General features: G+C 36.3%; 1 protein-coding gene across 1 annotated transcript in view; it reads right to left on the minus strand.

The window, feature by feature from the left end:
- Positions 1–10,997, minus strand: part of COL22A1 (collagen type XXII alpha 1 chain) — a 506,948-nt gene that overhangs the window by 436,723 nt on the left and 59,228 nt on the right. The window contains exon 3 of the mRNA XM_044684460.1: positions 2,070–2,144. Within this exon, the coding sequence (XP_044540395.1) occupies positions 2,070–2,144 (75 nt within the window). The remainder of the gene's footprint in view (positions 1–2,069; positions 2,145–10,997) is intronic.

Here is a 10,997-nt window from a genome sequence, read left to right on the forward strand (position 1 = left end):
CTAGAATGAAGGAGGTCATAGTCTCATTCACATTTAGCCTGGACGAATGACAGGACCCAGTTATGTCATGACTTGTTGGTAATTGTGCTTAATTCTAAACACTATATATTTTTGAAAGGGCAATGACAAGTGGGAGATTATCCAGAGAATAGCAGAGTCATGAAAGACACTGAAGAAAGCATTGGAGGATACTAAGAAAAGAGAAGGCATAAAGATCTGGACCGATGAATTCATTGATTTGGAGAACTTCCAATGAGGACATTCCCTCTACTAGAGCAGGTGAGTGCTTTCTCTGTAAAAACAAAATCTTAGGGAGTTACCAAGAGCACTGAGAGATTATGTGAATTTCTCAGCGTTTCATAGGCAGTATATGTCAGAGATGGCACTTCACATCAAGTATTCCTGGAATTGAAGCTAGCTCTCATCATGATGCATGTCATTGTCCTTCCTTTAAAGATTCTAATAATTTTATTACATCAGTATAGCTGTGATCTTCTCCCTGCTGAGTACTTCCTCCATCATTACATTCTCCAGTACATAGACTGCATCTCATTTTGTGTAACTCAATTTCTAATTTGGTATAACTTTCTTCCCTAATTCTATCTGCTACTTCCTATTTCCTATTATCCCTTTAATCCTCTACAGAGGCTTTTACACAGGTGTTACTTTAGGGTTGATATAGGGAGAAGCTTCCTAATGATCAAAGCTATCCAAGAGTGAAATGGTCAAGTAGAAGCTGAGTAATCATTTGTTGAGGTTGTAGAATGGATTACTAGCCATGCTAAGACTGGACTAGATGACCTCTGAAGTCCTCCCTCTCCTCTGTTTGCTCTCAAACTCTGTGAACTATCAGAGGAAATTAAATGTCTAGAATCCTCTCTCATTTTGAGGTGTGATTAAACTCTAGATTTTAAAGAAACAAGAATCAACTAAAAAGAGGACCCATCTCTTCCATTCTCTATAAATAAAGAGAAACCAGTCAAATAATTTAATCAATAGCTAAAACATATATGAAACATATATATTTACACATATATGTATATATTCCCAGAGATAATATAATATACAATTACAAATTAAATCATATATGAGTATATGTGTATATAAATATACATAAATAATTAATTTTCCCCTTCTCTTCCCCCCCTATAATTTTGTTCCTAGCAAAATCCCATGATTAGTCAGAAGGGAGAGGTGACCCAGTCCTACTGATTTACCTTTTCATTTCATCTAAAGAACAGCCTAGTTAAATAGAGAGAAAGCTATCTTCGGATGTTGCCCACTGGGAGATGAATTTTGCCAGCATAGCAATTTATACAAGCTCCTCAGGTAGGTGAGGGATGGGGTGTTGGGATCTGTGATGACTGAGTAAATCCAAACCAATGAAACTATGAATTCTTGGAATATTAAAACTATAATAACTTATATCTCCTAGAAGTGACTATAAAATATGTATGATGTATTAAAATGATAATATTAATTCACAAAAATATTCACCATTTCCTACTAATAATGGTTCTTTGGTACAAGCAAATGTTTCTTTACAAGTGATTTATCTGCTGAACTAGGAGATCAGGGAATAGAGAATGAAAAGCTGAAGTATTAGGAATTTCTGCTCATTGAAGAGCAATTAGAAATGAAGATTCAGCATCTTTGAAATTAAGATATAAGTTAATTGTGGGAAAAAGGATTTGTGCTAATATATATATATATATATATATATATATATATTTTTTTTTTTGCAGACATCTTTCCAAAGAGTGTATCTGTTCTTTAAAAAGATGCTCACTTTGAGGGAATCCCAGAGGTACCTTGTATCTGGACACTACATAATATAATGCAAAATTCTGACCCTCATTACTGGGGAGTCCTTTGAAAGGTGACTGTTTGAGGTGTGTGAAGGGAAAAGGAGGGATTACATAGACCTCCAAGAAAAGGAACATAAACTCTCTGCTGGCTTTAGGAGAGGCTGACTGCAAAATGGGAAAGCCCCCCCAGAGCAAAAGTATATGAAAATGGGTTACCTTTTCTAAGATTATATTTAAATTATAATACAACTACTCCCATACCTGTGATTTCATTGGTTCCTCCATTGGTGTGCTTAAAACGATCTCCTTCCACACGCACACTGGGACACAACACATCTGAAGGACAGAAGCAAAAGGCAGAATTACCAACCCAAAGAACACAAAGTCACCATACTGGATATATCAACTCATAAATCCATGGCACTGCCCACAAAATACTTTGATTTCTTCTCTTGTGATGATGTAGAGAAAGCACTGGGTTTAGGAAAAAGGAGACAAGTTTGTGTCCTCCTTAAGATGCTTACTAGCTGTGTGATCTTAAATAGGTCACTAAACATTTTTCAGCCTCGATTTTCTTATATCTATTACACCTATCTCATTGTTATTGTAAGTTAAATAAAATCATGCATATTGATTTTCCAGTTATTATTTTACTTATATCATATTATATATCTCAACTATATGTTTATACTAGAAATCAATATTGCATAGTCAATAAACAACTAGATTTGAAATCAGAGAATCTTGGTTCAAATCCCATCTCTGTTTCTTACTATCCGTTTAACCTAGGGCAATTAAGTCACTTCTTTCTACCTCAGTTTATTCATCTGAAAAAGGAAGGTGGTAAAACTAGATCATAATATCTAATATTTATATAGCCTACTATGTGCAAAGTACTTGATCACATTTATCTCCTTTCAGCAGCAGCATTATCATATATCATCACAAACAATATATATAATAGCATTAATATTATTTTTAATTTATTAAATTTTATTTTATTTTCTCCCAATTACATGTATGAAGGTTTCCAATATTTTTTTCAAAGAATATTAAGTCTCCAATTCTCCTCCTCCTTCCCTCTCCCTTGAACTCCACCTTCCTTGAGATGGTAAGCAATCTCATATAGATTTTATGTGTGCAATTATATAAAACATTTTTCCATATTAATTCTTTTGTGGAAGGAAACTCAAATAGGAAAAAGAAATTAAGAAAATGAAAAAAGTTTGCTTTGATCTAGAATCATATTAAGTGCTTCTTCTCTAGTAGTAAATGGCATTTTTAATCTTGAGTCCTTTGAGAGAGTTTTAGATCATTATGTTGCTGAGAATAGCTGTTTTCTATAGTTGTTCATTGTAAAGTATTCCATTCACTGTATAAAGTTCTCTTGGATATGCTTATTTCACCATCCTTCAGTTTGTATAAATCCATGTTTTTCTGAGCTCCTCCTGCTTGTCATTTCTTACAGTGCAATAGTATTCCATCATAATCATATTCTATAACTCACTCAGCCATTGCCCAGTTGATGGGTATCCTCTCACTTTCCAAATTTTTGCCCCACCTAAAAAGATCTGCTTTAAATATTTTGTAAATACAGATCCTTCCCCTTTTATTTCATCTCTTTGGGGTACAAACCTAGTAATGATATTCTTGCATCAAAGGGCATAAACTGTTTTAGAGCACTTTGAGTACACTCTTTCATGCCTCTTTTATGTGAGATAATTTACCCCATTCTGTTTTTCCCTCTCTTCCTTCTCCCAATGTAGTCCTCTTCCTCATACCTTATTTTAATTTCATTTTTATATTATCCTTTCATGTTCAACTCATACCTCTCCCTTTGCCTGTGTATACTCCTTCTGTCCTAATAATGACAAAATTCTTTGGTGTTACAAGAATCATCTCCCCATGTAGGGATATACACAGTTTAACTTTATTTAATGACTTTTGATTTCTCTTTCCTGTTTGCCTTTTTATGCTTCCAATTCAGCATGAATATTTTCATCAGGAAAGTTTGAAAGTCCTCTACTTCACTTACTGAACACCCATTTTTTCCCCTGAAGGATTATGCTCAGTTTTGGTAGGTTAGCAATTCTTGGATGAAGTCCTAGCTCTTTTGCCCTCTGGAATATCCCATTACAGGCTCTCCTATCTTGTAAGGTAAAAGCTGCTAAGTCTTGTGTTATCTTGATTGTGGCTCCATGATATCTGAATTGTTTCTCTTTGGCTACTTGCTATATTTTCTCCTTGACCTGGGAATTTGGTTATACTATTCCTGGGAGTTATTTTTTGGGATCTCTTTCAAGAGGTCATCAGTAAATTCTTTCAATTTCTACTTTATCCTCTGATTTTAGAATATAAGGGTGGTTTTCCTTGAGATTTCTTTCTTTTTTATTTAAAATTTTTATTTTATTTTGAATATTTTCCCATAGTTACATATTTCATGTTATTTACCTCTCCCCCAACCCCCCCATAGCTGACTTACAATTCCACTGGATTTTACATGTATCACTGGTTAAGACCTAATTCCATATTATTGATGGTTGGACTAGAGTTATCATTTAGAATCTGCCTCCCCAATAATATCCCCATCAGCTCATATGTTCAAGCAGTTGTTTTTCTTCTGTGTTTCCACTCCTGTAGCTCTTCCTCTGAATGTGGGTAGGGTTCCTTTCCATAAATCCCTCAGAATTGTCCTGGGTAATTCCATTGCTGCTAGTACTGAAGTCTATTATACTTGATTTTACCACAGTGTATTAGTCTCTGTGTACAATGTTCTCCTGGTTCTGCTCTTTTGATTCTTCATCAGTTCCTGGAGGTCATTCCAGTTCACATGGAATTCCTCCAGTTCTTTATTCCTTTGAGCACAATAGTATTCCTTCACTAACATATACCACAATTTGTTCAATCATTCCCCAATCGAAGACATTCTCTCATTTTCCAATTGTTTTGCCACTACAAAGAGCACAGCTATAAATATTTGTGTACAAATCTTTTTCCTTATTATCTCTTTGGGGTATAAACCAAGCAGTACTATGGCTTGATCAAAAGGCAGATAGTCTCTTAAAGGCCTTTGGGCATAGTTCCAAATTGCCATCCAGAATGGTTGGATCAAGGATAGCAAGAGAAATAATGAAAAAAAAATAAAACAACATGAAGGAAGGTGGCCTAGCAGTGCCAGATTTTAAACTGTACTATAAAGCAGTTATCATCAAATCAATATGGTACTGGGGAAGAGAAAGAAGGGAGGACCAGTGGAATAGACTTGGGGTAAGTGACCTCAGCAAGAAAGTCTATGATAAACCCAAAGAACCCAGCTTCTGTGACAAAAACCCACTATTTGACAAAAACTGCTGGGACAACTGGAAAACAGTATGGGATAGACTGGGTCTAGATCAACATCTCATACACTGTACCAAGATGAATTCAGAACAGGTGAATGACTTGAATATATAGAAGGAAACTGTAAGTAAATTAGGTGAGCACAGAATAGTATACTTGTCAGATCTTTGGGAAAGGAAAGATTTTAAAGCCAAGCAAGAGTTAGAAAAATTATGAAATGTAAAATAAATAATTTTGATTACATTAAACTAAAAAGTTTTTTGTACAAACAAAACTAATGCTACCAAAATTGGAAGAGAAGGAACAAACTGGGAAAAAAAATTCATAACAAAAAACTCAGACAAAGGTCTAATTACTCAAATATGTAAGGAGCTAATTCAACTTTACAAAAATCCAAGCCATACCCCATACATACCACACACAAGCCATTCCCCAATTGACAAATGGGCAAGGGACATAAATAGGCAATTTTCAGAAAAAGAAATCAAAACTATCCACAAATACATGAAAAAGTGTTCTAAATCCCTTCTAATTAGAGAAATGCAAATCAAAACAACTCTGAGGTACCACCTCACACCTAGCAGATTAGCTAACATGACAGCAAAGGAGAGTGGGGAATGTTGGAGTAGATGTGGCAAAATTGGGACATTAATGCATTGCTAGTAGAGTTGTGAATTGATCCTTGAGATTTCTTGAAAGATAATATCTAAGTTCTTTTTTCAATCATGGCTTTCAGGTAGTCCAATAATTCTTAGATTATCTTTCTTGAATTTATTTTCCAATTAACTTATTTCTCTAAAAAGATATTTTCCAATGAGATATTAAATATTTCAAATTTTCTTCTATTTTTTCATTCTTTTGACTTTTTGTATTATTTCTTGATGACTCGTAGAGTCATTAGCTTCTATTTGCCCAATTTTAATTTGACTCACACAAAACCCCAGAGGATACATACCATTATTATCCTCAATTTGTAGATGAGGAAATCGAGGCAAACAGGTTAAATGATTTGCCCTGAGTCACACAGTTAGTAAGTGTCTGGTGATATTTGAACTCAGGGCTACTGCACTCCCCAGATCCACTGCTCCATCCACTGTACTACCTACCTGCCTTTTGGGTTACTTCTCACTCTAATTCTACAATTTGTATTTCCCATTAGATTCTTAGCTTCATAAAGTTAAAGATTATGATTTATATAAATTATTTCCTAGCATACATAGTTCTCCAGAATCCATTTATTTAACCCTATACCATTTTATATAAATTTTCCCATGTTTCTCTGAAATTATCTTTATATCATTTCTTTCTATAATATTGGACTCCAACAGGCAGCATGCAACACAAAGGTCATATCACTACCAGAACAATCACTTCTCAGATCCCAATAGAGACAGTCTTGGGAGTCTGAGAACTTAAGCCCTCAAACCCAGTGCCCTCCCAGCTAATAGTCCTGCTTCCAACCCAGAACCTGTAGCCATCATCCAGGGGATCAACTTTGGGGAGAAGGAGTATCCCATCCCTCTTCTGACCATCATCAAAACCACCTACTGACTGCATACATCCAACTAGAGAATGTGGAGCAACAGGGCAAGTTTTCCTAGCTTCTCCTATTCAACATTTTGCAAGCATATTAGATAACAATTGGTACTCTTCACATACACATGCGCATTTTTATATATACAATCCATACAACAGTTACACATGCACATGTTACACAGTAGATATACATACCACACACATACACAATGTAGACTCAGACACATATACATTTGGGCTGGATTTGTGATTTCATTAGTATAGGGAACTCCTAGTGTGGTAACTCTCTTCACTATTCTAGATAATGGGTAATTAAATTCTTAGAGAAGTGCTTAGGGCATTAAGATGTTAAATGACTTGCCTATGGCCATAGCAACATGACTAATTTTCATCTGAAGTTGGACAGAAATCCAAGTCTTCCTGACCTCAAGGCCAGTTCTCTAATAAGGACACTATATAAAATAAAGGAGTCTGATCACAAAAGGTCTGATTCTATATACTTAGAACCTGGCCAAATATACAGAAAATTTTCAGGGGATATTTTAAAACAATGATTTCAAATAACCAATTAATCAATTAATAATGATTAGGTAATATTTATATAGATCTTTAAATTATCATCTCATTTAATAAATAATCTAAAACTACTCATAGTTTAGTAGAAAAGTACTGAAGTGGGTATTTGTAACAATTCCTTAAGATCTTGCTCTACTCCCAACTAGGATCTGAGGATTACAGAATTTATACTGGAAGGCATCTGCAAGGATGGGATTTGTGTAAGGGGATGGGACAAACGGAGCCAGAGAAGGAGTTGGTGACAGTTACTGACAGTTGAGACCAGAGAGAAAGCTGGGAAAGTCTCCAGGAGAGAAGAGGATTCGTCTTCAGATGTAGGACTGGAAGGAGAGAGAAGTTGGACATCGCAGCTCAGATCCAGTCCTGAGGGCTTCCTGAGGATCTTTCTTTGGCAAATGAAACCCTGATTCCCTGGTCAAAGCCATTCCTTCACATCTCACACATCAAGATTTCAACCACCGAGTAAGCTAAGTTTTTGGACTCTATTTTGGGAGAAATTTCTTAGTCTCCTTCTCCCATTACCCAGCCTTGCTGAGAGACCCTTTCAGTCAAAACTTACAATTATAGAAAAGGATAAACAGAAGCAGAAGGAGTGGGAGAAGAATTTTGGGAGTGGGAACCCCAAAGGTTCCCTCCTGAGTGAGAGACCCCAAAGAAATAGAGAAGAGGGCACCCCCAAAATCCCTCTGCCCTTCACCCCTTTCCTCAATCCCTGAATTGCTAATAAAAAAATCCATTCATCAGTCAGATTGCTTTCCAGTGTGCCTGAGAGAAAATAAGGGAGAGGGGAACCACAGCTTGGTCTGGCTGCCTCCATCTTGAAGCCAGACCACCTGCTGTAAAGTTGACTGACCTTGGGGGAGGCTTGTGTGAACCCCACCATCATTCAGAATTGGATTGGGGTACCACATACCTCATCTTATAGGGAAGCCTTGCCCCAAACTCCTGTGGGGTGGCACAACCATCCAGGTCACCCAGTTATGGGGTGACACCACCTTAAAGTCCCCCAGTGTATATTCAGCCCCAGGGGAGTACTGGAAGAGAGACTCACTATAGACTCTCTCTCTATCTCCCCTTCCATCAAACATTGGTTATTGGCTCTTTTTATTATTATACATCCCAGGGGCCAAACAAACCATTTCCTTCATTTTACAGATTCAGTAACTAAGCCACAGGGAAATTATATGCCTGTGTTTCAAATATTGCTTCAGACACGTCCTACCTATGTGACTCAGGGCAAGTTATTTGACCCCTGCCTCAGTTTCCACATCTGAAAATTAGGGATAATAATGGCATATACCTTTCAGGGTTCTTGTGAGGGTCAACAGGAAGCATTTACCAGAAGTGGAATTTGAATATAATATGTATATATATATATATATATATATATGTATATATATATGTACACACACACACACACACACACACACACACACACACATATATATATATATATTTAGATTATCTTTCTTGCATTTATTTTCCAGATCACTTGTTTCTACAATAAGATATTTCAAATTTTCTTCTATTTTTTCATTCTTTTGACTTTTTTGATTATTTCTGGATGTCTCATAGAGTCATTAGCTTCTATTATATTCTATTATGTCTAAAAATGCAAACAAAGTGAAATATATGTACACATATATTTCGCTTTGTATGTATTTGTTAGCATGTTGTCTCCTGCCATTAGATTGTAAACTTTTTGAGGGCACAGACTTGTCTTTTGCCTCTTTTTGTATTTCTATTGCTTGGCACAATGCTTAGCAAGTGCCTAATAAATGTTTGTTAATTGAATGAATGCCTATTGACTGACTAACTGAAGGTGATATATGTGAAGTAGCTTACAATAGTTATAAGAATAGATTATTTGGATGCATTGTTGCATTTGAGATCTCACTATGAATCCTCCCTCAATACACTCATATCCTTTCATCCTGTGAATTCCTGTAAACTCTGATTAGAAGATGCATCCAGAGACCTTCCTTCAATTAATTTATAATCTGGGGCACTAATGGACAACTTTTCTTTTTAATCTATTATCACTTCTTTTTTTTTAACCCTTACCTTCAGTCTTAGAATCAGTACTAAATATTGATTCTAAGGCAGAAGGACAGTAAAGGTTAGGTAATGGGGTTAAGTGATTTGCCCAGGATCACACAGCTAGAGAGTGTCTAAGGACATATTTGAAACTAAGACCTCCTATCTCTAGGCCAAGTTCTCAATCCACTGAGTCAACCAGCTGGCCTTATTACCACTTATTCTTGTTATAGGAAGAGATTGGCTAACTTTTCCAATCAATTGATCAAATAATGATTACTTATTAAGTACTTACATGCCTGTTACTCTGCTAGATTTTGAGAATTTTTTTAAAAAATCAATTCAAAATCTTCCCTGACCTTAAGGAGCTTACATTTTATCAGCATACATGTTTTATAATCACATCTACAATCACATCTTTTGAACTACCCCTTTGACACCAATCTTAGCTGCTATAGCCTTTTTATTGCTCTGAAGATGGATTATATTTATACACTTGAAGAGAACAGATTTTACTCTAACTGGATCACAAATATAAAGTACTCAAATTGTGGTGTACAAAGAAGGAATACTGGATTTGAAATCTGAAATCCTGAGTTCTAGAATTCTTTGACTCCTCTAGTTAACCTTTAGTTAATAACATTTATTAAATTCCTACTATGTGCCAGTCACTGGACTAAACACTGAAAATACAACAACAGTAAAAAAATTCAATCCTGCCTTCGAGGACTTGCCATCTGATGGGGAGAAAACATTCAAACAGCTGTGAATAAACAATCTATGTACAGGATAAATTGAAGCGGGTCACCTAAGGAAGGTACCAAGATTATGGTGGCCTGGGGAAGGCTTCTTGCAGAAGATTGGGCTTTAGTTGATACTTGTAGGAAGTCAGGAAAGCTTAGGAGCCAAAGATAAAGTGGAGAGTATCCCAGACAAGGAGGATAGCTTAGTGAAAATGCCTGGAATGAGAGATAGATTGTCCTTTCTGAGGAAGAGCTAGGGGCTCGGTGTCACTGGACCATAGAGGATGTAGAAATGACGGAAGACCTGTGCTACCTGGGGCAAAGTATCTTACCTCTACAAAACTCAGTTTTTGCCTTTGTAAAGTGAGCATAGGGTATGGGGTCTAGAAACAGGAATTCATCTTCCTGCATTCAAATCCAGTCTCAGACCCTTATTAGCTGTGTGACTCTGGGCAAGTCACTTAATCCTGTTTACCTCAGTTTCCTCATCTTTTAAATGATGGGGAGAAGGAAATGGCCAGCCTCCAAATGGAGGATGGATGGGCACAGAGAGACCAGCCAGCAGGTTACTGCACTAATCCATGGGTATAATGATGATGATGACTATCACTTTGCAGTTTCAAAACATTTTACATGTATTTTTTTCCCTTTATATCACAATAATCATTGAATGAAGAAACAAGTTCCCATTTTAGAGATGAGGAATCTGAAGCACAAAGGGAGGGAATGACTTGCTTTCTAGGCGAACTAGGCCGTAGAAGAGATAGGACTAGGGCTGAGGTCTTCTGGCTCCCAGGGCAGTGGTATTTCCCTTGAACACCATTAGGTCATGTGTATGTAAGTATGGGTTTTTGTGTGGGTGTGCATGTTAGAGATGGGGGGGGGGAAGGGGTTATAAATGAAGGAAGTAAAAAAAAAAAAACATAAGGACATAAGGAAATGATTGATTTCCCAAAGG

The sequence above is a fragment of the Gracilinanus agilis genome, chromosome 1 (assembly GCF_016433145.1).
Source record: "Gracilinanus agilis isolate LMUSP501 chromosome 1, AgileGrace, whole genome shotgun sequence".
In the NCBI taxonomy this organism is placed as follows: Eukaryota; Metazoa; Chordata; class Mammalia; order Didelphimorphia; family Didelphidae; genus Gracilinanus; species Gracilinanus agilis.